Genomic DNA, 27,641 nt, shown 5'->3' with positions numbered 1-27,641 from the left:
GGAGAACATGCTTGCACACAGCACTGGGGAATTTTGTATTTTATATGAGGACTGGGCTTATGGCCTGCAAATGTTTGCAAACCCACTTCCTTTCCACAGTTGCCTCTACCCTCTACAGCTTTTATCTGGAAACTTTATTATTCATCTGCATAGAAAGAAAACAGACTGCTTACTTAAATTGTCTTCATCCTCCATGGTGGTTGCGCCAGGGCTCAGGTACTTGAAGGGTGCTATGAAGGTTGACAGTATGCTTACTTTTTCTACAAGAAACAATAAAGAAGAGACATACAATTCAGTATTTTGTCAGTACATTCTGATCTACTCCACGCTTTTTGTTTTTCAAGTGAAAACATCTTGGCAAGTCCATTTCCTTTTTGTTTTCCCTGACTTTAAATCCTCATCAGAACACAGAGAACCAGAATACCGTTACTTCAGCTGGCCCGTGCAAATACCAAACACATGATGCTCCTGGTTTCTGCCCCCTCATAGTACTCCTTATCCTTGCTTCCCAGCAGTGGTGCCTGAGCACAGCAGAGCTGTGAGTGTGGGATCAGGAGGCCTTGAGCTGGTCCAGCTGCGAATGGGGCAGGCAGTCAGCCCTGAGAGGAGGGATAGGAGAACTGCCCTAATGGATGAGACCATCATTTCTCTTTCCTCTCCCTGCCCAAGGCTGAACCAGAAATTTCAGAGAAAGCTTGTGCTGACAGCACAAGAGACTACAGTGTCTTCTAATCCTAGAAACTGTTAGTTGGATTTTTGGAAGGTCTTTATGGTATGTATGGGAAAATATCACCCAAACAATATGCATCCTACTTGAAATCTTTCTTATTCACATTCATAGTAAGTGCAGTTCCTTTCTGCAGGTTCTGTTCCTCCTGCAGATAGCAGATGACACAGTCATTCACTTCCAGCACCACAATCAGCCTCTTCATTAGACCACAGGACAGATTCAGCAAAATGAGAACTGATAGTGATTTATACCAGCTCAAAATTTGGCTGAGGATTTATCTATGGGAAAAGTTGCTGTTAACACAAACACTGGAAACAGGGATATATTGCTTTATTTAGTTTGTTAAGTAGCATATTTAATTGTTGTTCAGTTCGTTTAGGCTGAATTCCTCCTGATAAACTGTGGGTACTATGCTGGGAACTGACTTTAACAAAGCGTTGACTTTCCTTAGGAGAAACAGAAATGCACCTTACACCTTTGAAGGATTTAGTTGCTTTCCCAAAGTGCTTTTCTGCTAGGAGAGCTTCAGCTGGATAGAAATACTCCAAATCCTGCACATAGTGAGCAATGCTGGGCTTTCATCCCATGGCAGAAAGCATCAAAACCAAACCAAGAATGTCTTTCAAGTGACATAGGAAAAAATTATTTCTGTGGGGACTTTATTATTGGTGAGAAAGTATTCTTTGAGTTTTCTTAAGCTACTTGGCTGCTAATCTACCACTGGACTAGAAAGCATTCCAGCTGAAGAGCTGTTGAACTTCTTTGGCCTGGTTCTTCCTGCATTTGCAAATAATCCTTGTTCTTTTTCAAGACTGTTATCAGAATCCATCAAAAATGACTGCAGATGTTTGCCCTCACAAGGTAACACTACAGCTCAACTCTATTATGAGAAATCACAGTAAAAGCTGACTGCTCTTTGTTAAGTAAATACAATAAGCAGAATAAAAGATTGCCTGAAGAAAACCTTTTTCTGTCCAGAAACCTTTCAGCCCAGACTAATATATAATTAGAGTACAAATTAGCCTCCTTGAATTGCAATTTCATTAATGGACCGTAGTGGTGTCACAAACCAAAAGAAAGAAGCTATTTATGAATTCTTTAGCCAAAAGATTTTCCTAAGTGAATACTTTGACACTTTTTGCCGAGGCGTTGCTCGCTGAGAAATGTGGTGTCTCTGTATGACACCATCTCAGTGCGTGTCAGACTGTTGGGTGATCAGGATAAAGGCTGTTATTCACTCTCAACTTTCTCAACTAGTTTCTTTGATTAAAGTGAAAAAAGCATAGGCGTTTGGGACTGAATCCAAAGGCTACATTTGGTAAAGGGAATGCTTCAGATGCTAGATGTAGGATCAGGGCAGCCCTTGGCTTCAGCACTGGCAATGACTGTTGTGTCTGGATATGGAGATGCAGTGAGCTGCAGCGTACTCCACCTGTGCCTCACTGCTGACGGCTGTCAGACCTCCAGAACTAACCCTTAAGATACTGGATATCCTACAGAAACTTGAAACTTCGTCACTGAGAAAATATTTTCACTTCTCATAAGGAGTTAATCCACTAACCAAGAAATGAAGGCATGTGCTTTCTTGCTGAGGTTGCTAATGCCGACTCCTGCTGCCAATCGAAAGGCAGAACCGTGTAGTTTTATACTACATTATCATTAGGTTAAGGAATATTCTATGACTGATCCATTTTGTGCATGCAGATGTACAATGTGAATTTTAAATTTATCACATTATTTTCCCTTTTTCCTTAAGGGAACTTTTAGCCACCTTAGTCTTTTGTTGTCACTGTTTTCCAACAGTCCTCAAAGACCTTGTTGGTGCCTCTGCTTTGTGTGGCAGGGAGATGGGATGGCCTCTAAAATCTACTGCATTCTTAGAGCGGCAATGGATGGGTTTGTGTCAACCAAACTCAGGCAAGCCCTAATAACAGGATATCCTTCAATCAATACAGACAATAAGGATTATAATTTAATATTTCAAACCATTTTTTGAGCAAGGGAAGATGTAGTGTGTGTCTGGAAGGAGGACAAAGCCAGGGTTTTGAGTGAGCGATGTAAGAAGAGAAGCTTTATACTACATACATGGCACAGATGAATTATGGAGCCTATGGAGGAGGGGAAGGTAGATGACAGGATAATTAAATGTAGGTGTTTAGAGGGAAATAATCTGGCTAGATATAAAACCATTGATATGATCGCGTCCATCTTTTGCATGTTGTCGTTTACGGCCATTTATGTACCGTAGGACACTACTTCAGCTTTATTGTCACTGATGAAATTCAGTACTAGTTTTCTTTGCCACTTCAGAAGAAGTTTAGCAGAGTTGTGTATTCACATTTTACAGTCCCCGTCTATTTTCATGTCCATCACAATTAGTCTTCTTTCCAGCAGTTTGATGAAATCTTATGAATAAGAATAAAGGACATGGCTGGGTTCATAAAAGCCATACAATTTCCCAGAGAAATACCTTTGCAGCTCCTTTTTTTTTCTCTCACTCTCCTCTCCTTCTATGATTTTTTTTTCCCCAAAAAGAAGCAATGACAGGTAGCCCAAAATAAGAGTGGCTATTTTTACTTTATAATCATAAATGTTCTCTGCATTTGTCTGAGGACATTATTTTTCAAGGCTACGAGAGAGAGTCCAAGAGGAGAAAACAAGACATTTCAAGAATCCTTTTCTCCAAAAAGGCAGAATACATAACCCTACATTTATGAGAACCAATGCAAGAAGCTATTATTGCTTGAAATACAATTGTATCACAAGGCTCCGATGACATGAAGGAGCGATTTCATGAGGGCCTACATGGACACAAAGGAAGATATATTTACAATGGAAATGAGAGACAAAGAGCAGGTATAGTGGGATTTATTTCTAGCCACCCTGGAAAATGTTCTCAACACAAAAGCATCATATTTTGTAGTGTATTCACCATAAAAACATTCTTCCAAGGGATACCAAGTGGAACTCTGTTCCAGTAGTCTAAAAAAATAAAAATAAAAATCACCATTTATCCTGATGAGAAGCCCATTACAAAAAGAAACCTCACTCTCCTCTCTTTTGGAATGGAAAAGTATTCAAATTCATTCTTCTTAAGTATATATTTTCCAACTACAGCAAATAAGTAAAAAAATAAACATGAACGCTGTTTTGACAGTAGCCATATAAATCACTTAAACAAATAAAAAAACTTTGGCCAAGATATGCTTTGCATGAAAAAACAGAAAATGATATAGTGCAAATGATTTAGCAAAGCCTGGCACACGAGGCAGCCAAGTTCCCACTAAAATCTGCTCTTTTTGTGAGGTTGCTCTTGTTCTGTGGATGCAGTCAGAGGACTGGTCACAAGTCCTGTAAATACGCTTTTTGTGGTGAAGACAAGAATACACAAATACAGCTATAAACAGTGTTTGAGCCCTTCATACCTATCAGTATTTGAAGGGCATCAGACAATACGGCTTGATCATCAGATGTACTGAAGTTCTTTCACTTTCAATCACCCAAATAAAAGCAATGGGAACAGCAGGAGCTCAACACTTTTAAAAATCAGGCCTTATACATGTTGGACAAATTGTTTAGCTTTAAGAAGAGCAGACTGAGTGGAGTCGTAACAACAGTCTTCAACTACATGAAAAGCTGCAGCATAGAAGAAAGAAGCAAACTGTATTCCATGTGCACTAACACAACTAGAAGTAATGGACTTAAATTGCACCAAAGAAAATTCCCTTTAGGCATTAAACCCCTTCCTAGCAGCATGGACAGTGCAGCACGGGAATAGATTGTCTGTTGGTGAGGTTGAGTAGCCATTGGTGCTGATGGGTTGGAGGAAGGCGGTTGGCTTCTGCAGGGTGTTGCACCTGCCCTAGTACCCATCCCTTATAGTCCACCCCTGTGGACTCTCCTACAAAAACTAGTCCCAACCATGAGATCATGCTCAGGTTCTAGCTCAGACTTGAAGAAGCAAGCAGTGTTTGCTGATGCTAGCTAATGTCTGAGCAGAAGCTTGTGGCATGCTCTTTTGCTTGGCAGCTAATGAGCACTATTAATAATTGTTTTTCAAAACGCAACTTATGAACACAAGGAGGATTAGACAGATGGCTACCAGTGGTTTGCCAGATCAGTGTTAGCAGTTTTACTGAATTAGTTTCATTCTCATATTCTAATTGATTACTGTAAGCTACTTTACTTGTCAGAGGTTTCTTAAATAGTATTCTCTAAAAAACACAATGCAGACATTATAAAACAGCCCTAAATAATTCAGTTGGTTTGCATGCAGTATGAAATTACTCAGGAAGGGTCAATTCTGATGCAGTAACATACACTCAGATGCAAAACCTCTTGAAAAAACCTGAATTTTATTTCTCTAAAGCAGTATTTGAAGCTATTCCAATAGCTACATTTTTACTGTCCTACTAGTCTTGATTCTCTATCTTCCTTCCTGTATCTTAGTTCAGACTTGGACTGACAGTGATTGACAGGACAAGTGGGTTCTTTACACAAAAGAAAAATATGGCAAATTTGTGGGGAAAATGGCCATGTCATTAAACCACAGCACTTACTGAGAAGGGCTCACAGCTCTTGTACAGCCACCAAGTTTCATCATTTAGTTTAAACAGCGAGTTTCCAGATAGGATTTTACTTGCTTGGCATCAGTCTCCCTTAGAGCTGAATACGAGAACCAGCCATTGACTCACGAGTCACCAAGTGTGCAGAGCTGCAGTGGAATTGCCCAAGAGCTTCTGACTTCAAAGCCAAGTGGGAAGTCTCTGTGCAATGCTCCTTCCTACCCACTCTGCCAAAGTAGTGCTGTTTCTGTCCATGGTCTCTAGCTGTGTGCCTGGCCCAGGAGTTCCTGTTTGATGCCTTGCATTGCACTGGATCAGTTCAACCCTGTGCATGTATTTGCGTGGGGCTGTTAACACATGCCCGATCCTTGTGCTTTGTTCTCTCCCTGCTAAACTGGGAGATCTGAAGGTGAAACTCTGCTGATATCACAAACCCTTGAGTGTCACCAGTCAATGTAACCAGGGTAGCACATCTAATGAGCGGTCCAAATGGGACCCCCCCCTCCCCCCATATGTGTGTGTACTGGAGGATATGAAAGGGTTAAAATATGTGGGATGGCTTCATTCATTCTACATGCTGCTTGGCATCCCTGGGAGTGTGGCCTCTGAGGTGGATAGTTACTAAAGATGCGTGTTTTATAGTTGGTTTTCTGTCTGAGGCATTTGTTGGAGACATCCCACTCGTGCCCATGTGGGGACAGTAAGGAAAGCTTTCTTGGAGGTGCACATTTCGAGGAATATGCTGAGAAAAACTTTCCACGTGAAACATTTTTCTCAATGGCAGGGAGGAAATGAAACATTCAGATTAAGGAATTTAGGCTCTTAAAAGAAAAAAAAATGTATTCAGCATTACTGGTTTTGTTCACTGAACAAAATGACATGTAAAATATCAGGATACATTTTTTTTGTGGTCTGAAAACCAAAGGGAAGGCAAAATCAAGGAGCATTTGGATAATCGGTGTTTCAGGTGAAGTCTCAGCTGCACTAGGCAGGTTGTCCTTTGAGCAAGAAATCAGAGGTGTGAACTCAGAGCCATGAAGTTTTCCTCTGAGACAGGAAAAATGCTGCTCAGTATGATACAGCAGCCCCACACAAAAGCACCTGCCCCTCTGCCTTGCCTGGACATCCATTGTGGCCTGCCAAGTGCAGAGGTCTGCTGTAAATAGATTTATTTGTTGCCTTTGTCATTTGTTTATGTAGTACTTGGGGCAGAGAAAATCTTTTTGCTCTATTGTTGCTCAGTGCTCAGCAAAATGGGATCCTTGTCCAAGATGAGAGCTCTGAAATGCCATTATATTAAGCAGCAATAACAGTTTATGGTGTTATGATACTGCAGAGAATATTGGATGTGAAACGTCAGTTAGTTCAGGGAGCTGGCAACTAGACTAATCCTTTTACCTCTGTTCTGGCTGTTTACTGACCCAGAACTGGTACTCTTGGAAAGCCTTTGGGGAAGCTGTACGAAATGTTTTGCCAGAGATGACCCAACCCCTCACATACAGAGGTATATTCATGCCCTGCACTCCGGCTGGCCTGCAGCCCTGCATCCCACCAGGGCCTCTGCACAGGGCCACGCTCATTTAGTCTGAGGTCAAAGTAACTTCTAGTGTATCACCTAGGAAGCAGAAAGGACCGGCAATAAAGCCATGAATGTGATTTCTATGGATCCATCCAATATGATTTGAGATACAGAATATATACTCTGGGACATGCTTAACGGACCATATCACGGGCCTTAGCCAATGAATGCAGTGTCTGCAACATTATTTCTTTTCACATTGGCATCTCCTGTGCTCTTTTTGCCTCATTTTCCAGGATGGAGATAGTGGGGTTGAGCTGCAGTTTCACCCTACAAATGAAAAGAGGTGCCTGAGTAGAGAAATCTCAGGGGCTGCACTTCTGGGCTCTGCAGCAGCTCACTCCAAGCTCCTTTACCAGGAAAGACCATTTACAGAATGAAACACGTTGTATTGTGAAATATTAGTTTCTTATTACTTCTCATAAAGAGCAAAGTAAGTAAAAACACAAGGTGGTTGATGGATTTTTTATAAGAAAGGCAATGCGTATGTGTGTTGTTCTCTATTAGATTCCACAGAAATCAATCTGAAATCTAGTTCAGCCTAGTAAAATTAGATCTAAAACTATTTAATTTTGTTGCAAGAGTGTTTTTCTCTCCTGATGCCTTGCTTGAGGACACATAGGGATAAAAACTCTTGAGTTATTATCAGTTTATGTGTATCTCCATCTGCCTGTGGAGTGCACTATATTAAGTATTTTCTAAGTGATCAGGCTGTGGCTTGGAGATGGCAGTTTTAAAATCATGTCTTTGCAAGCTTCTTATGCTATTTGAACATTCACTTTGGAAATATTTTTATTTTGCATTCTATAAACTCTGAAGGACTTTTTTCCTATTTTTTTCTTCCCTCTCCCCCCCCCCCCCCCCCCATTTTGGGGTGTCATCACTCTAGAAAGCAAGAGAAGCACAAGAGAGAATTGCATGAAACCCATCAGCACTCAGATCTGTGTGCTGATGTCTTGCAATGGAGACCATAAAAATGGCCAGTGGATTTATTAGGCATATAATAAATCTGTGTGATTAACTCTACCTGTGAGTATCTGATTGTATGTCAGCTGCTTATCAAACAGCATTATCAAACACATTTAAGGCAACCTGAAGGGCTTCTACAGTCACATGGGAAACTAGCTTGGCCAATATAAAGGTGAACAGGTTAATTTCTCATTAGTCTGTGTCTACAATACAAGTCTGCATTGCTTAAGGAGACTTAGCTAAACTGGGACAGATATCTATAACGAATAAAGCACTACCTGGTTTTGAAAGTTTTGCCACCTTCTGAAACCAGCAGCCTACTTGAGTACATAAAAGTCTGAGGTGGGGCTTAGCTGTTAAAACCAAATTTTAGTTGCTCAAACTTTAAGCCTCCAAGTTCAGCCACTATCTGCTGTAAGAGGGGCTTAACAGTCCTAGAAGGAACTGATCTTACTTTATCTTCTGAGAGGAGGCATTGGTATGTGCACGCACAGATAAATGCCTGCTGTGATAAATACAATAAATCCCTCTCAGAAGGTGCCTATTGATTTTATTTGGGGTCTGGACTATTGATTTGGACTAGAAGACTAACCTGTAGATGTCCAAAGTCAGGAGATATGTTTTCTACCCTACCTTGACAGGAAGTCTTAACCTGTGTTCTGGAGGGTGTTATCACTGCCCATTAATGTACCTGAAGAAACTGTAAGATGTTTGTATAGATGCAGTGTAGGTGAACAGCTAAGTTCAAGATTTTACAAGATGACTGTTTCACTGTATAATGTGGTGATCACCTAATGTGAGCATACTGATATGCTTCAACTCAACACAAACTGCTCTTTTAGTTCTAAGATACTGTTCTCCAGCCTGCAATAATGCCTACGGATGCACATACAGATATAGCTGTTCATCTCACCTCCATAACTGATGAAGGTTGCAGCGTGAAGTGGTCCCAGCCATGGGCAAACACTACCAGTGAGCCTGTCAGTACCCCTCTTTGAGCTGGAAGCCTCTCCTTCCCAAACTGAATACCTGCTTCAACATCAGGAAATGAATGCCCTGCATCAGGAAGGTCCAGTCAGCAATTAAGTGGTGAAAGGCTTTGTTTAATCTGCTTTCTGTTCATCTACTGCAAGCCAGCCAAGTATGACCTCTCTCTCTTGTACTTCCGTAATAATGCATATTTAACCTGAATTTGCCCTGATTTATCCTTTATAACATGAGGCTGTCTCATGATAACCAATCTGTGGGCAGAAAGTTAAAGGCACTACCATTATAATTTAGAAACGCTTTTAGTGAGACACATGCGCTTACTGCGAGCAAACAATGAACTCCAAGTGATAGAGAAGGGCTGAGATTTACAGGACTTTCTCAGACAAGATGCTACTGACAGAAGTCGTGTCTGTTAATTGAGCCAGTTATTTAAGTATTTAGAGACTTTAATTCCCATTCGACCCTATGGGAGCTGAGACAACTAAAAGGCATCAGGGGCTGCCCTGGGGCTATCCCAGGTACTGCTGGTGTTACAGAGCCATTTACTACAAAGCAACTGCTCCAATTTCACCTGTTGAGGAACCATCCTTTAATATTTATTAAGCTTTCCATCACAGCTTGCACAGAGTCTGAAAGCTTCGGGTTCATCATTGCTACTTTGTTAGTATTTTCTTTTTACCTTACCAGTCTTTATTCGATCACAGCACAAATGGCTTTGAATCCATCCCTCAGTTAAGAGTGGTGACAAAAGAAAAGTTGGCTAAAGCTTTACCAAGAAGGCTAAATTTTCAGAGTGATGCAAAGGAAACTTGACACCTGACTCCCATCAACAATAATAATGGGGGCTATGCATCTAACTCTTTCTGCATTGTGCTGACATTGTACCCTTGAATGTTAGTACAGTCCAATAATTCTCCAAAGATGAGGCAGCTTATTTTCTCTGCCATTGCTGCTATGCTGGCATTTTTATGGCATTCCCAGAAGTACTACCTGTCAGAGTTAGTACTTCCAAGGATGGCATTGCTTTGGGGTGATTGAGGATTGATGTAATTAAAGAGAAGGCAGTCTACTGCTTGCCCCTGGGTATTTTATATCAAGCGTTTCACTGCACAGCTACGATTGATGATTTAAATGATGACAAAGTTGGGCTGTACTGTATGTGCAACATCGATTCAAACTGGGAGTTCAGGGATGTGAGTCCTGTGTTTTAGGCTAGGAGAATTCTGAGAATGCTGCAGAAGCTGAGCTTTCGAGGGAAACTATAATGTTCTCATGACTGGTCACAAAAAGGGAGTAGTCCCAGTCACAGCAAGGGCAAGAAAGATTATTCTTTGGAAAGTATTTAGAAAGGAATAGGGGAAAAAAAGGTATATAGTATCACATGGTTGAATAAATCCATTGGGTACAGTTGTTGTCTTAAATGGGATTATCTGATTAAATGTACACATGTTTTTGTACATATCCACATCTGGAGCAGTCACTGTAGGCTTTCTTTATAGTCAGTGAAGCCTTAGTCAACATAGCCTGTGGCATTAGAGTACATTAATTTCATCCTGAAGTAAGTATGTACTAGTCCTGCTCTGTGACTTGAACACTTTAAGAGCTATGTGAAAAATCAGATGTATTATTATCTCAGTGTTTACCCCTTAATAAACTGGTGAAGTTGTAAAATCTGATAAGAAAACTGCTCTTTAACACCACAGACAGTTTGATAAGGATGGTCTGGGAACATAAAAAAGCTCTTTGTGCAGAAATAAGAGGAATCTTATTCTTCTCAACCCTGCTATAATGTCTATAAACTCCAATCACATTTATAACTTTGCATTAAATTAAATATGTTATTTTACACAAGCACTTTAAAAGTCTACTAAATATCCAATAACAGTTTTCTTTATTCCCTTGTTAGCAGCTGCCATGGTGGCAGGACTCGCACAAGAATGCAAGTGATTTAGTGCATTGATTTGCAGTTGGCACAGCCCTCTGTTCTCAAACAGAACTGATTAGCTTAGCAGGAAAGTGCCATTTACTTTTTATCGCGTTTCTTTTCTGCTCATCTCCCTTCGGTGGCTGCCAAGAGGAACAGCAGAACTGTAACCTCCTGAGCAGGTTGCTTACTTTCTTCAGCTCCAAATTCTGCAGTTCTGAGTACTAATATGTCTGGATGTTGCTGCAGCATCAACAGGCACACCGGGGTTACTGCTTTGATACACTGAAAACAGGTCCCAGTAAGCTCTTTAAAGCTGTTCCTACACAAAATTAACCCCAAAAAGACAAGTCAAGTCTCATCTAAATGAAGATTTTAGGGTGGGTTTTTTTCCCACCATTTACTGCAAAAGCTTAATAGGACACCAAGGCATAATGTCTAGCTGGGAAGATTTCTACTGCTTCATAGATTGACCCTAGGGCTTGCCTTCTAATACATAAACCTTTGGAGGACTGTGTACACACTTCTGCACCTCTGATCTTTGGTGTATTGAAGCTGCTGGGGAAACTCTTGATTCACTGGTTAAAAGTGAGGATTGTCTGCAGCATGGAATGACTAGCAGCTGCAGTAAGAACAGTAGGAGTCATTGAATTAGCAATTATTTTCCCTTGAAGACCAATTCATGACAGAATTTCAGTTTGGTTTGGATAAAACTCCATAATTTCACAGGTCAGATCCTCAGCTGGAGTGAGCCTGTGTGGCTTTATTGAAGTCCATGAACATCCATAGAGTCATACCAGCTAAGGTCAGTGGAGTAGTGCTGTTTCAAAACAGTTAAGGATCTGATCCCATAAACTTGTAATGACTATTCGGTCTCTTTAGCCTTTCACATTTCCTGTGCAAAATGGACAAAACTTCCACAAAGTCAAAACTTTCCAGGGGTGTTAGATACCTCCAAGACTGTTTTTACAGAGAAATAATAAGAAAATAGGAATGGGTGGAAGGCCAAAAACCATGGTTCAGAGTTATTTCTGGAAAGAAAGGTGAAAAGATAAAGAGGGGAGACAGAATTTCCTTCATAGTTTCTTGCTGAAATTCACTCTTAATAATATTAATCCTTTTGGACTCTTTACAGTCAGCAGATATGAAGAGGCTAATCTCTGCCTCTTCTACACTGGGAGCTCCATTAGCTCTACTAAATAGCTGGTGCAGCACCAGAGAAAGTAGTACATATGCATTTACCTCCTTCTCCTTTGATCTCAGCAAGAGATTATAAAACAGCTCCCATGCTCTGTTCTTTCATTTTAAAATGCAAAAGCAATCTGAAACTTTCTTCCCTCTGGCACAGGAAATCCTGGTGAGGAGAGGGCCCCTTTACTAGAAAATGTATAGCTCACACTCTTCAAATGTATCTAACTCCATTAGTCATGTGAATTCAGTATCTTTTATTCCCCCTTACAAGTCATATTCCCTCATTCCACAACAACAAAGAAAATCCTCTTTTCTGGTAAAGCAGGAGTTATTTGAACTGCACTGATTCAAAAGACCACAGTATCTGCCGTAGCTAACAAGCTCCTAACAAACTAGGGGTGCATTGATAGGGCAACTTGGCTACAGTTCTCTTCTAAACCACCAGAAAATAAGTTACCTCTATACAGGACCTAAACCGTGGCAGGGCTGGAGCCTGACACTTCTGAAACTGGGGCTGGGACTGATGGCCTCAGGGGAGGCTGAAACTGGGTCCTGTGCTGTGAGGAGGGTGTGGGAAGCCCATCATGCCCTCAGGGTCCTGACAATCAGCAGATATAGTCTGCTAGATTTAATATAGTCTGGCTACCTGTATATACAGTTCCATTTCTATGTCTATTTTAATGCTCTTCTATGTATTTTAACCTTCAAATTAGACTAGCGAGTTTTCAATGTAGGAAAAACAATAATGAACCATTAAGAGTAAGCCTGTTCTTCCCCACTGACAATTATGGCAGGCACTGATCCACCCAAAATGCCAGTCCTTGCACTAGTCCCACACTGCAGGCCCACGCTCACCAAGGCCTACTTAACATCCCAGCCTACTGACTAGAGTGTACTGGGTTCTGATATGGAGCCAAGACACTGTGAACTGCCATGGCATGTCTTCTCTGCTGACCACCACACAGCAGACCCTGCAGCACAGGAAAATGCCTATACCCTGATGAGAACTGTGTCACCACCCCGAGCACAGCCCCTTTGCTGAGGGGTGACAGTGACAGCTCTGAAGCTGTTCGCATGTGTCTGTGGGCATCAAGGGCCAGGACAAGGGAGTGCTGGTGCTGCCTCAGGGCACGTCTGGGTGACCTGCTGATGGGTCTGGCCTGTAGTTACACTACCATGTGTAAATGCTGGGTCTGTAGAGCAAAAAATACACTTATGCCCTCAGTTCTTCAGTACAAGGAATAGCCTATGCACTGATTTGTTCAGTTTTGTAGGGTTCTTGTCCAAATCCTGAATCCAGGACACTGTAATGTATTTGGAGTTATGGGGGGTCACATCTGTAGTGCCATGGATAAAGACCAGGACACTGCCACCATATTTATTAACTTTTCCAGGGCATTTGATTGTTCAGGACTACTCAGAGTGTCCAGGAGCACTCGTGCTAAGAAAATTGAAATGCTTTGGCCTTGGCTGAGCTTCACTGGATGGATTTGCTTCACATTTGTTAACAAAAGGGAGCAAGACAGAAAGAGGGAGAAAGAAAAGGTGGCAATTTGTCTCCAGAAGTAGCCACACAGTAAATCTCTAGTGAACAGAGTTTTATGGGAGAAAGTCTGTTTCCACTATTCTGCTTCCAGACTTCATCGATGGTTATCAGGATAAATGCATTTTTCTAATGCTGATGATTTAAATGCAAACAATTCCATCATTCCCTTCCTCATTCCTGAGTGACAAAACAGTGGTAATGTGACCTCTGCCACTTCAACAAATGACTTACTAGGAAAAAAAAAAGTGAACTTGTTCAATTCAAAAAAGAAATGTAGAAAAAAAGCACTGTATCTTCCCCTCAAAGTGACAAGAAGAACATAAAGTCGTGCTCCATACGGCCCTGATACTGTAAGGTGGTTCAGGCTATAGATTGAAGTCTGTGTCATTGATACGTGCAGAGCTTGGGATCTGTCTAGCACATGGCTGCTGCTGAGAGAGTGATTTGTATCTCATTTGCTCAGTGGTTTTAAGATTTTTTTCTGTTTGTATCAGATTTTTCCAGATATACTTGTCAGGAGAATTTGCTCAAATGCACTTTGTAAATGTATTTCAGCCTATGCAAACTATTTGTTTTGACTGTTCACTACTCATGCTGTGTAACCAGCCACCTAAGGCAAACTGCAGTTTTCCAGTGCTTTTGCAGATGACTGATCCCTGAAGTCCCCTGAACTGATTTGCAAATCTCTACTGTAATCTGTCTCCAGTCACCCAATAAGGTTACCAAAAGCTATTTCCCTATCACATATCAAGGGTCACTATCTCTTGACTCCTAACAGACATGCTTAGGGTCCTGACAGAAATGAAAACAATGATGGAGTGATTTACACACACATGGAGCAAGTTGGAAAAGGAACAGTCTCGTGATTCTTTTTAACCCAACCATACGTAAAGTGTAAAGCTCATTTCAAAAAATCTCTTTATAAGCTAATAACAAATACAAATGCTAGCTCGCAGAATTCTTCATTTAAAAAAAGACAAAAAAGCATCTATTCTAATATTAATGCATATTAGGTCCTCAGTTGGCATATCCATAATTAGGCTGCTGATGAAGAGATCTGGAGGTCTGGACTTCACACCTACATCTCCAGTTTGAATCCACTGGGTAAAGTGTGGCAACAGTCTCTGTTTTTTATCATGTAAAAAGAGATGCTACTTCTGTTCCTAATGGATGGCAGTGGGGCTCCTTTGCTAGTAAATAAAACCAGAAACCCTCTCAAAACTAAACTGCAACAAATCCTTGGACTGTCTTTTGTCTGATCAGCCTGATGCTTGGCACCATAATGGCTAAGGTCAGGTGAGAGGAACCCCACTGACTGCCGGAGCCAGGTTATTAAAAGCAGATGTGTGGATTACAGCAGAAGTAACACTGCCTTCACCTGCAGAGTAGCCTACAGAACAAAGATGTTGTGTTTATGGTTAGTTAGCACGGTGGTTAGGAATGAGCAGCAGGAGAAACCTGACTGCTAAAGACACATCTGCAGGCAGAGGTGCGACAGCATTCAGAGTGCAACTGAACAGGGCTCCTGAAAGTGCGTCATTCACTGTAGCTCCATCAGCAAAGTCCCAGGCACCTTGTAGGGCCATGTTTATTTCTGACAACCTTGTTAGAAACATATGTTATGCATCAGAATATTTTGCATTTTTTAATATCCAGAGCAGGGTCGTACACAGAGGCCTCCAGCCCTCCGTAAATGACAACCTCTGACTCAGAGTGCACATAACCCCAAACACCTTGTTATGATTCCTTGTGGTAACATCATTACATGAGGCATAATTAAAAGAAAATAAAGATATCTGACCTAAAATAGGCAGCATATATTTTTAAGCATAGAGGAAGGTCATTCAGCACTGTTATTTTGAGGACTCTGCTGACAGAGGCTTTTCTGTAACATTCTAATTTCAATGCTACTATCTATAGCCCTTTGTGTAGATTTGTCCTTTCAATGTGCACTGTTGTCAATGAAAAGATACTGTAAGCTGGTTTCAAGGTGTGACTCAGAAAAAGCTGGCAAAAGGATGCTCTGAAATTTTCAAAGCCACGCTGCATATCTTCAGTTTAAATGGATATGCATACAATCCTCTACAGTTTGGAAAATCTCTGCCATAAACTGCCTCCCAACTACAAACAAGAGTCAAGGTCATCCAAAGGGATTTTAGCACATTACAACAACGATTACCAACTCTTGTGGACAACCTTGGAGCTCTGTTATGGGCGATATTTATGACAGAGTGTGTGCATACATCACTTTTGCTTGCATACACATATTTACAGGACCCTTTGTGGTTTTCCAAACACAGGCACTGAGTTTGTAAATTGTAGCTTGCAAACACCTCAACACATGCAGGAGCCACCTACAGCTCAGAGTTTTTGGCACCCAGCTAAGGTACTCATGTTTAAAACAGGGTTCCACATGTCCAAGAAAAAAATCGTTGTTTTAAAGAGTAAGGCTTGGCAGACTGGTGGGTTTTTAAAGCCATGACAAGAATGCTTGTAGAAGAGAAAGCAGGGCCTTGCGGAGATCTGAAGACTGGTAGATCTGGATGAATGGTGGCTTTATAAGGAGCAGCACAGAATATGTGTTGAGAAAGAAATCCCGTTTTGATTTATGACGCACAACTATCCCTGATATTGCCTATAAGCCCATCAGAAGAACAGGATTTCCTGGATCACAAGGATGATTTTCTTTTTGAAGGTCTGCTCTAAAGTATTATTGAAAAAGAGAAAAATATCTTATAGCTTCTGCCAAAACAAGTTAGAAGCAGAAAAGGGAAGGTTTCCTTCCGTTCATTCCCTCTCTCTTCCATGCTGCCCAGTTCTGGCAAGCTGCTCAGCAGGATGACGGGGATTTACTGTTTGCTCCATGGCACAAGAGAAAAGGTCATTAAAATAAAAAGTCCTCATGTAAATAATTATATCAGTTTTGCAATCAACCAGAAAACAAACAAACAAAAACCAATGAGGTCAACACTGAGTGTACTGAACTTGCCAATGCTCTGTATAATTAAAACAATTTCACCTTGAAATCTGGCATTAATTACAATATGGAGCACCTCCAGGCTGTAGCATTTTTTTCATAGACACAGTTAGAACAGAGGTTTGTACGTGGAGTATTTTCTAGCCTTTTTGTTTACAATCCATTTAGTAATTATTTTGCACAGTCTATTTGCTGCGTATTAGTTGTTGCTTCTGCCTGTCGCCATACCTGCATGAGATGGGAAATGCCACACTGTGTCTCACTTGGCAGCCCAACTCTGCACAAAGTCCTTGAGGCCAACGTACTGGTGAAACCCAAGTACACCCCAAATCTGTGTTTGCATTTAATGCATACATCATTGAAGGGATCTGCTGCTGTTGCCCTCTAGACAGTCACAGGACAAAATTGTTACAACAGTTCTCAATCTTCAACACTATCATTTTGAATTTCCCCACCTTTACACAGGGACTTAGATTACAGAACAGGTCGAAGAACTGCCTGAAAAAGTGTTGATATTTTCTGGGAAATCAGTTTGCATAAACCAAAAAGGAGGTGCCAAAGCTTTCATCCAAAACCTTCAGCTTTGCCCTTGATTTTAACAGAGAAAATAGATCTCAACTTCAGACTTGCAGAAAATGCAGATCTTTGTTTAAACTTAAGCCCCTACACATTTAATAGGGTAATTCAGGCTTCTTAGTCAAAAATCTGGTCTGGTTCTAGTATCAGTCTGATTCCTGATTTAGATTTAAGCTTTTTACTTGGGCCTAGTTTTAATCTAAGCACTGAGTACTTGTTCACTTGCCTGCCTTTTTCTAACATCAAGCTGCTTCAGTTAAACAGAGTTGTACTTGAAATGCGTGCGTTCAGCATCGGCACTGTTAAATTAATAGTGATGTATATGTGTTTGTAGGCACAGTGACCTTTATTAGCTTCTCATTATGTTCGAAAATAGTTCTTGTTATCTGACGGAATGAATTATGTTGAGCTTTGTTATGGCTCAGATAACCTATTGAAACTAGTTATTTTTCATTGTAAGTTAAATGTTAAAACTAACAAGCAGTTAGTTAAGCATTACACCGGAGACTACCATCATGTCTTACATCTTGGAACAGGCACTTTTAAAACTGTTCAGATTAAAGATGAATCAAAGCGCTTCAGCTTCAGGGATAGGACTGGAGGTGCACATCCCTACAGACAGAACTGGAGTATAAAAATCCAACACAGATTCCTTTTAAAATTTAATAATTCACAGAATCTATGGTTAAGCACAGACTGGCTGGTATAGATAAGTAAAATAAATACTGCAAAGTCAATTTTTAATAATCTGTGGCATGAAATTTAAGCACAAGAGAAAACATTTCACAATCAAGTCAGAAGCTTTCTGTAAATGATCAAATGAGAATTTTAAACCCCCTCACCTACCAATGCGAAATACATCTAGTTTATCCACTAGTCCACACAGCATGTTCCCAGATTTCTTTGTTTAAATGCCTTTTACTTCTAATAGAGCCTTTGTTGCAACCCCTTTTGAGAACTAGAGTTATTTACAATGACGTCAGAGGAAAATAGGCAGACACTGGATCCTCATATTTGATGGTGAATTTGTGCATCGCATGAAGTCACAGGACATAATGGAATTGGTTCCTGTGCTAGTCTGGTAACAAGTTGTCTGGCATATTTATCTAATTATTCAGACAACACATTCACAACTGAAGGGATTTTGTTACAAAAGGTTTATAAAACTCTGATTTAGGCTGATCTTCAGTATGTTAATGCCAAGTAAAACTGGCCTTCAAGCAACATTTTTGTATGATGAAGAATAAAATCCCAGATGGATTATGACAAGTCTGTGTCGTCCTAAAAGAGAAATCAAACTGAAAAGCTGGGGAAATTAAGTGGCAAGGATAATGTATATACACACACACTCGTTCAGGGGGAGAGAGAATGTGAAGATTTGTACGTATTTTATGCATCTGGAATCGGTACTCTAACATGCTGTTTATTTTAAGAGGTGTACCATCTGCAAGGAATAAAGAAAAGGGACAGATTATACTATATTTGGGGAAATCATATTTTGACTCTATTATTATGGTTGTGGCTATTTTTTGAAAAAGTGATGGATTAATAATTGTCTAACCAACCAAAGAGGAAAGAGAAAGCAAAATGGATTTTTCAGAGAAACAGCTTATTTCTCATGCAATAAGAAGGGGCTTGTGCAATAGAGCAGAAGGAGGCAGAGAGAGCGGTGACAAGGAAGGGAGACCGAGCCTCCAGGCAGAGAACCTGGAGAGCTGCAGGGCTGAGAGAGAGCATGTATCAGCAGCCACAGGCAATGTGCCCCAGGAGAAAAGAGGTGCTCTTGTGCCCTGGACTTACTGCAGAGGGGATGCCAAGGAACCACGAAACTTGGTGGCATGTCTCCTCAGCACAGCTGCCTCCTGGCATGCCCTGGACATGGACAGAGGAGTGGTAGGATATGTGGTGGCTGTGATGTAACCCTCTGTGCTGAGAGGGTATCCATCCCGCAGCCAGGGGCTGGAGTGGGGTGTGGGCTGGGATGGCTGTGTCCTCTCACATCACCACGTGAGGTCCAGTGCTGATGTGGAAGGGGACCAGGGCTGATCAGGAGACAGAGGATAATGACTCTGGAAGAAAGGGGGTCCTCTAGTTGTAAATTGTTAGGAAATTATTTTCTGCCAGGAAACTATAGGGAAAACACAGTATTTCAGTCTAAGGTAAGCCAGCTAAAAGAGTAAAGCTTACCCCTACACAGAGGGTCTGGATCAAACCTCCTGCTCCTTTCATTTGCACTCTATCATTATGGATATTTTGCATACATTATTGCAGCCCCCAGTGTCTCCCCACTTTGGCACAGCAGCTTTTTGTTTGGACTGGAAGGACAACCCTCACAAAGGACCTTTGGAGAGATGTTGGTTTTGTTTACGGTGGTCTAGAAATGCATGTGCTGCAGTGCCCTGGGCCTTTTGATCACCCTCTGAGAGCACTCACGTCTCATTGTTTCCTTTTTAACGCTGTTCTTGCAGCTGCAATTGCAGCCTCTCTGAATTAAATCTGGGTTAACAGTCTGAGGACAGATAAGCCCCAAGAGAGGAAATGATGTAAATCCAAACAGCAGTTCTTTAACCTATTGCTTTTTTTATGACAGCCTGGAAGCCCTGCATGCGATCAGCAGCAAAATGCATTTTTGCAGTCTATTCTGATTTGCATAAACCTTTCTTTTGGTATTTGCATAATTTTTCAGTTAAGCACCAGGACAATGCCCTAACTTGTGAACACCTCTCTCCCAGACATTTAAGGTATTTTTGCTAATGCAACAGCTTTAGACACTGATGATGAGTGCAGGACCTGGGGTTTTCCATCTATTTCACACATAAAACCCAGTCCAAATGTTTACTGTACCTTATACTCCACAACGAGTGCATCAGTGATTACTGAAAAAGCACAGATGGGATGTAGACAGTTTTTCATTCCTTGTTCCATATGATAGAACTCAACACATCTGGTACGCTATGAAAAGCATCTTTGCACTAATTTGTTTGTCAGTATCTATTGAAAGGACTATCTGTCATGCTGTCGCATTTTGGTTGCCCTGAAATGTCTGAAGACAAGACTAGTCACAAATTGCGACTGCTGGCCACTTGGGACTGACGGGTAGAAGCCACCAGCTGTTCCAAGGATCATCGGCGGTGGATTTGTTTCTTTTTTCTGTTTTTTTGATAAGCAGAAATTTCAGTGTAATCTCTCCTCAGACATTTTGTATTTGCCAGAAGAAACAAATTCACTTGAGCAAGAGACCGTTTGTTTGTCCTCGCTGTCCATGTGCACATTTCCATCTGTTTCTACAGCTGGGTGAGTTTTCTTTGGCTGTACAGGAGCAATGCAGGGGGCAGAAAATGTACTTGCTGCGGGGCATGTGGTGATCTTAACACTTGTCTTTGTATGAGAGTTCTTTTATGTCAGGAGCCTGACCATAAATAGATTGGTTTGTCAGGGAAAAGTAAAGATCCTAAAGGAACCTCGGTGTTTATATGGGTTGATCAATAAAGGCTGAGAATGTTCTTTCCCCTAGTTCTTCACACTGATCATCCTCTTGAAAGACAGCCCCATGATTAATGAATTGCTATGTTTATTTTACCTTGTCTCCTTAACAATGAATCAAAGTGTTTGATGTCATTTCTTTTCCAGTCTGATTTTTTAATTTTCTTATTATAAATGCTTTATTGCATTAAATTCTGATTGTATGACTAATTCAAGCCATTTCTCTTCAGTCAAGAGCTATTCTGCCATGAGAGTGCAGGTCTGATTGAAGGTGTGAATTTCAGGTTCTATTAATGGCTGGGCAATATATGCTTAAATAGCTTTTGGAAAGATGAGGAAGCCTGTGAAACACAGTGGAAGCATCCAGGTTTAGTGGGCATGTAACTTCCAAAATCACCAGTTTGAACTGTCTGCAGTTAATTAAGTGCTAGTGGGTTTTTATAATTAATCTGAACGGTCAGCAATACACTGGTGTCACTTGAACGTAATGCCTGCCATTTCAAAATAATGAAAAGATTTTTCTACTTAATGGCATGTAGTCCTTTGAAACTATTGATCTGAGTAAGAGGACATACCTTGTTTCTGCAGTATTACTGAAGGAAGAACCAGCACCTGCTCTGTACTTGAACAAGGGTAACATAGGGTATATTTACCATATCACCACAAGATCATACCCAATGTCCAGATTGTGCTTCTAAACCTTGAACACAAGTCCCATATGAGTTCACAGAATCACAGAATTGTAGGGGTTTGAAGGGACCTCCAGAGATCATTGGGTCCAACCCCCCTGCCAAAGCAGCTCCCCAGCTCATATTGCACAGACAGACGTCCAGACGAGTCTTGAATATCTCCAGAGAAGGAGACTCCACAACCTCCCTGGGCAGCCTATTCCAGGGCTCTGTCACCCTCACTGTGAAAAAGTTCTTCCACATAGAATCACAGAATTGTAGGGGTTGGAAGGGACCTTGAGAGATTATTGGGTCCAACCCCCCTGCCAAAGCAGGTTCCCTAGGACATATCACTCAGATAGGTGTCCAGGTGGGTCTTGAATATCTCCAGTGAAGGAGACTCCACCACCTCCCTGGGCAGCCTGTCCCAGGGCTCTGTCACCCTCACTGTGAAAAAGTTTTTCCGCATGTTGGTGTGGAACTTCCTATGTTCCAACTTGCAGCCATTGCCCCTTGTCCTGTCTCCACAGACCATTGAAAAGGGGCTGGCCTCTGTCTCCCACACTTCAGGTACTTATAAACATTAATAAGATCCCCTCTCAGTCTTCTTTTCTCTAGGCTGAACAGCCCCAGCTCACTCAGCCTTTCCTCATAGGGGAGATACTCCAGCCCCTTAATCATCTTCGTAGCCCTCCGCTGGACTCTTTCCAGGAGAAACCTGTCTTTTTTCTATCAGGAAGCCCAGAACTGGACACAATACTCCAGGTGGGGCCTGACCAGGGCACAGTAGAGGGGAAGGATCACCTCCGCTGACCTGCTGGCCACACTCCTTTTAATGCATCTCAGGATCCCATCGGCCTTCTTGGCCACCCGGGTACACTGCTGGCTCATGGCCAACTTGTCATCCACCATACTGCCTAAAATTATTGGTGTGTTGTGATCCAGACTACTCCATAAGTGTGAAGAGAAAGAGCAGTGTTCAAACCTCCTCTCTGCTAATAACTGAATTACATATGCAAGATTTAAACAAAAAGCAACCTAGTTTGAACACCTTCAAACAGTCCATCTTCTCCAACATACACAGCAGTTGAATTGTTTAGGGCTCTGAAAAAACTTCCTTATTGTCTGGGAACCTGTGAAGTTTGCTGCCATTTTGGGCCAAATTTTTCAGGTGGACTGAGACAACATACTCCAGTCAGCACCACCTAAAATAACTGGCTTCCTTAGTGCCCGTTGTCTCATGTGAATTGTCCCCTAACCACTAGATGCTATCCATCCTTTTATCTAAACATACTCTTTGTGCAGTATTAATTTACAATATTCAGAGTCGTGGTTATTTAAGACTTGGATTTTTTAGCTTGCCACTGGTTTGTAGATACCCAGTTTGCAGAGCTGAGAAAAGCAACTTTTTATTAAAAGCAAAATTCATCTCAGTTTAACCAATGTAATACTAGCAAGCCTGAGAAGGAAAAGCAAAACTGAAGTTGGCTTAGTGTCAGGGACTTACCCTTAGCCAGATGTGACAGCCAAAAAGCCCTGAGATGAAGCATGATCCTGACTAGGATTATTTGCAAAAAGCTCCCTCTCTCTGAGTGAATAGGCAAGAACTGGGCCCAGAACTGGCAACTGGATGTGATGGTACATTCCTTGCTCCTGCCAATACCTAAATTACAGTGTATGAGAATGCTGCCAGTGTGTCTTGTTTTTGTAAATCCACTTCCTGCCTCCAGTGAGGTAAACCTTTCTAAACTTGTGTGTGCCAGACTTTTACTTTGCTTTGGGAAACAAAAAACCCAACAAAGAAATCAAGCAGCCTAGTAAACCAGGAATAGACATGCTGAGGGAATCCCTAGAATTCCAGACAGCTCTCCATGACTGCAAAGTACATTTTGAGCTGAACAATTTGAGGATTAAACAGCCCATAATGTAGCTGGTTTCACAGAAAGTCTAACTTGGTAATGAAGTGTTCTCACACTATTTAGGCTTTTCAGATGGCTGCTGAACACAAAGCTGTGGTGTACACTAAATGATATTATGTTTTCAATAATGGTTGCTGTAAACATGTAGCTGTGGTGGAGAGCAGCAGTGTGATGCCAGACCTGACATTCATAGCAAAATTATATCATTGTGACACTGAAAACAAAATGACTGCTTTTACTATATCCTCTTCCATCTTAGGATCAGCTCTCTCACTTCTTGGTTACAGCTTGAAAATCCACTTTGTCGCTGCAGGATTCATTATGGAATGGTTGAGGTTGACAGGCACCTCTGGAGATCATCTAGTCCTACCCCTTGCTAAACCAGGAGCAGCCAGAGCAGGTTGCCCAGGACCAAGTCCAGTTAAGGAAGAGGAGTTGGCAGGCAGCTGATGGAGGAAGGCTGCACAAGGCTGAAGTATTTTGCCTTGGCTCTCTGATTCCTACCCACAAGTTTAAGAGACATCTTCATATCTGAAGAGACTCTTTACCCAGGTTGTCAGCAGGTTGCTATACACACACCAGAAAGAAATTCTTCTCTCATTTGAGAATGCCAGTGGAGCATCTGGGACTCCAGGAATGCAGAGACTGGCCTTTCCTTCTCTCCATACCGTTGTTATATTACACATCCTATTCCCTGTAGAAGAGAAAAAGTATTTACCTGGAGACTTTCTGTATATTTCACATTCAGTGAAACAGAAAATCCAGGTCAATTTAGAGAGAATTTGATTGATATTGCTTACAATCAAAGCCAAAGCTAGACAGCACAAGCTAGGCACCTGAGAGGCAACCCAATTTTAGCATCATTTGATTTAAACTTCATAGGACATTGCAAGCCTGGGCACATTTTTTTCCCGGTGTCATACCCTGACTCCATCAGGGTCAAACAAATAAAACTTTATTTGAAAATTTCTTACTTGTCTACTTCTGTTTGCCTTAGTGCAAAATTGATGTGACAGAGATTTCTGAAAACCCTTTCTTCCTGCAGGGATTAATTCTGGCGTGGCTTTGTGTGTTAGGGTTTTTTATAATCTCTGCTGGCTGTGAAAAAGGACCGTAGCACCTATGGAAATGATCACACCGCTTGCCTCTGTAGCTGCTGTCAGTTTTCAGTGGATATAGAAAGACAAAAGTACCACAGGCTGAAACTGGTGCATGATGGGAGAACTCAAGGTTGGATTTTTATTTTCTTTAAGAAAGCCCAAACATTTGCAGAGGTTCCTGCTTCTCTGCCGCCTTCATTCTTTTAGGCCAAGCAAGAGATGGGAGACCTGGGAGATGAGTGGACAGTACACTTTAACATGAATTGACCTGTAACTCTTGAGTCTGACCTGTGTCAGGAGTATATCCTGACTGACACTCCCAGCTGTACCCCAAAGTGGCATCTGAATGCATATTGGAAAAGGCAGCCATACGTATCAACCAGGAGGGATGAAGAGGTGGGCTCTGCTTGCCTGTACTGGCAAGGCCACTCAGAAAGGCTCTTGGCAGTGGTTAGCATGTTCTCACTCTGTGGAAGGTATGTAGTGACACCCCATTTACTAAGCAATATCCTTAAAACTTGAGGGCTGCTCTCGTGTCTCCTTGGGTAGAATATAATACATAGGTGCTTAGTATTAATGCATGGGCATTTAAACTTCCTCTGCTCCTCTGACTTACATGTACTTCTGCAGCACTGCCACAACCCTACTCCTGCAGTTTTGCTATGATCTTTATGGGAATGGTTAAATTATTAAGACTTGAGGTTCTGATGGGAGCAGCCCCAAGGGAACCTTGGCCGTACTGAAGCTGACAGGAAATTTGTTATTGACAACAGTGAGGACAGGCTTTTACCACCTCTCAAGACAAATATGCTGGTGGGAAGTAACACTTCATTTGGGACTTTCAAGAACATATCTTAAATTGCAATGGCTCTGAGGGGGTAAAAAATCAGTGCTGGAACTCTTAATGCATGCAGGTACATCTACATTTCCCCTGGGGATGGGATGACTTAACTGTCATTTCAAGTTTTACATTATTCCTTTAAATCAGCTATTTCATTTAAATAAAAAGGTTCTATATTCTCTGATGGAAATGCAGCTGCTCCAAGTAACCCTGCAGCATGTTGATTTATTACCGACTATATAGTCCTTCAAGGAGAAGATTCCTTAAGAAGACATTCTATACCCAGCTCCATATTTCTTGCTACATAGCACTTTATATTAATCTTACCATATCTGTATCCATGAAATTTGGGATGAAAAAATGGAAAATAAAGTAATTACATATTTGGATAAATACATCTGCAGGATTTAATGCTTTGTGTTCATATGAATAAACGACTCTGCTGCCTGCTATTAGAGATGTTAAAAGTTATTTATCTCAAAAGCATCTTCTCCTCATAAATTGAGAAATGAGAAGATTTTCAAGTTTCCACTTCTACTTTTCTGAAACTGTATTTCACTGTCAGTGAAACAGGCTTAGGATGTAGCTTTCAAAAAAACAACAAAACAATTCTGAAGGGAAAAACATCTCTCTTTGCTGAGAGTATTTACATTTGCTTTTTCAGTGATGAAAAAAACCCTCTTCCAGTTGCAGTTTTTTCTATGAGATTTAAAAAATGAAATCTATAATGTTATGTACCTTTGTACAAACATGGCTTAAAAAGGATTATTATGCAGTAAAACTGGATGAACTCTCCCGAGGCTGGTTAGCATAGCCTTTCACAAACTTTATCACTGGTTTTGTTCGTGCATAAACTGCACATTGCAAATCCCAGCAAGTAATCACGCACATAGGAAAACCTGCCTTTGTATTGGAACACGTGCAAGTGCCATACTTGTAGCTCACATTAATTTTTAAGGAAGTGTCTGTCCTAACAGCTCCAATGTTATTAATGTGCTGTCAAAATCTTACCACATTGTGCTCTAATAGTAAATCAGAAATGTATGGTCGTGGTGGAGTATGGGTCTCTAAAAGAAGCAGCTTTGTGAGATCACATACTTGCACAGTCAAGGTTGACACTTTTTGATTTCCAATCAGAAATGAGTTCTGCTCAAAAAGATCCAGCTATAGTGAAACAAATGTTGCACAAACTCATAAATTATGTCTACATGGTTTGGCTATCATGGAAGGACCATAAACAACAGGATTTCAAGGATGGGTTACAGAATCATCGTGGTCGGAAAAGACCTTCAGGATCATTGGGTCCAACTGCCAGTGCTACACCACTGTAACCTCTAAACCATCTCCTGAAGAGCCACATCTGCCCATTTGTTGAACAGCTCCAGGACTGGTGATTCTATCACCTCCCAGGGCAGCCTGTTCGTATGGATTGATGGGACCAATAGTCATCTAAATTAATATCTGAAGCTAAACAATATTAATACCCCCTAATGTCTAATAATGCTCCACAACAGACTGTCCTACCCAAAAATCAAGGCAGGTGTGAGTTGGGGTACTAACTGCCTGACTGCTACTTTGTGCAGGACATCACCATTGTTACTCCTAGAACTGCTGAGGATCAGGAGGAAGAAAATGAATTAAAGGAAAAACCACTCATCCTTCTTGCACACCACTTCTTTCTTTGTCTCTTGTTTTGAAGAAAATATTTTGCACAAAAGAAATGGGGAGGGATGGCTGAGGACAGGTGTGATTTCTTACACTGGATTGGCACACAATTCGTTGCTGTATCCCATTTTTCTCTTGGAAGTAGAATTCATATAATTAAATAAATTACCTGAGGTCTTTTCCCAATAGGGTGAAATTAATTTCATGGTCAAATCTAATAGTAAAAGGTAAAACAAGATACAGGCCATTAATAATACCATCAACTCAGCAAAATCAGGGAGCCATCCCTACTACCACACATGAGCACAATGTGGTTACTTCAAAGAGTGTTCTAAGAGAAGACTCACACTTTAAATAAATCACAAGACTTTTTCAGTACTATATATCTGCTAGGCCTCACTTGGGTTGTGCATATGTCTCTACAATATAATGATCTGTAATGTGCTAATTGTTACTGCAGAATCAATATTAAAATAGAATTAATTCCTTGCTCACCAGAAATGCTCTATTTTGGCCTAAAAATGACTGAATGGTGGGAAAGAAACAAAGTTTAAATACCTTAGATTCCTAGCTGCTCTTAAATGACACTTGAAGCAGCCATTAGAAATTTAGAATGTCAGTAAATCAAGCTTTTCACTACTTTCACCTGGAGACCCGCATTGAAAACCATAAAATACATGCAAAAGTCTGTGGTTGGAATATGGACAGGGCATTTCTAAGATAAAATGTTGTTATGCAGTGTGCTAAGATAAAAAAAAAATAACAACCAAAAAAAAAAAACCCAAACAGATTCCATACAAAATATGTCTTGAATTGGGTATTTCTGTAACAAAATGCATTCTGAAAGAGTATATATCAAATCATGGTAATTTAGTGTAAATATTGGAAATATTTTATATATGCCATTAAAAAAATATG

General features: G+C 41.0%; 1 protein-coding gene across 1 annotated transcript in view; it reads right to left on the bottom strand.

The window, feature by feature from the left end:
• Positions 1-27,641, bottom strand: part of ADARB2 (adenosine deaminase RNA specific B2 (inactive)) — a gene marked incomplete at both ends in the record, with an annotated part of 314,989 nt that overhangs the window by 109,234 nt on the left and 178,114 nt on the right. The window contains one exon of the mRNA XM_084260838.1: positions 174-260. Within this exon, the coding sequence (XP_084116964.1) occupies positions 174-260 (87 nt within the window). The remainder of the gene's footprint in view (positions 1-173; positions 261-27,641) is intronic.

The sequence above is a fragment of the Gallinula chloropus genome (genome assembly GCF_964237585.1).
Source record: "Gallinula chloropus genome assembly, chromosome: 2".
Taxonomy (NCBI): Eukaryota; Metazoa; Chordata; class Aves; order Gruiformes; family Rallidae; genus Gallinula; species Gallinula chloropus.
Note: the sequence above shows the minus strand (reverse complement) of the source record. Positions and strands in the feature narration are given on the sequence as shown.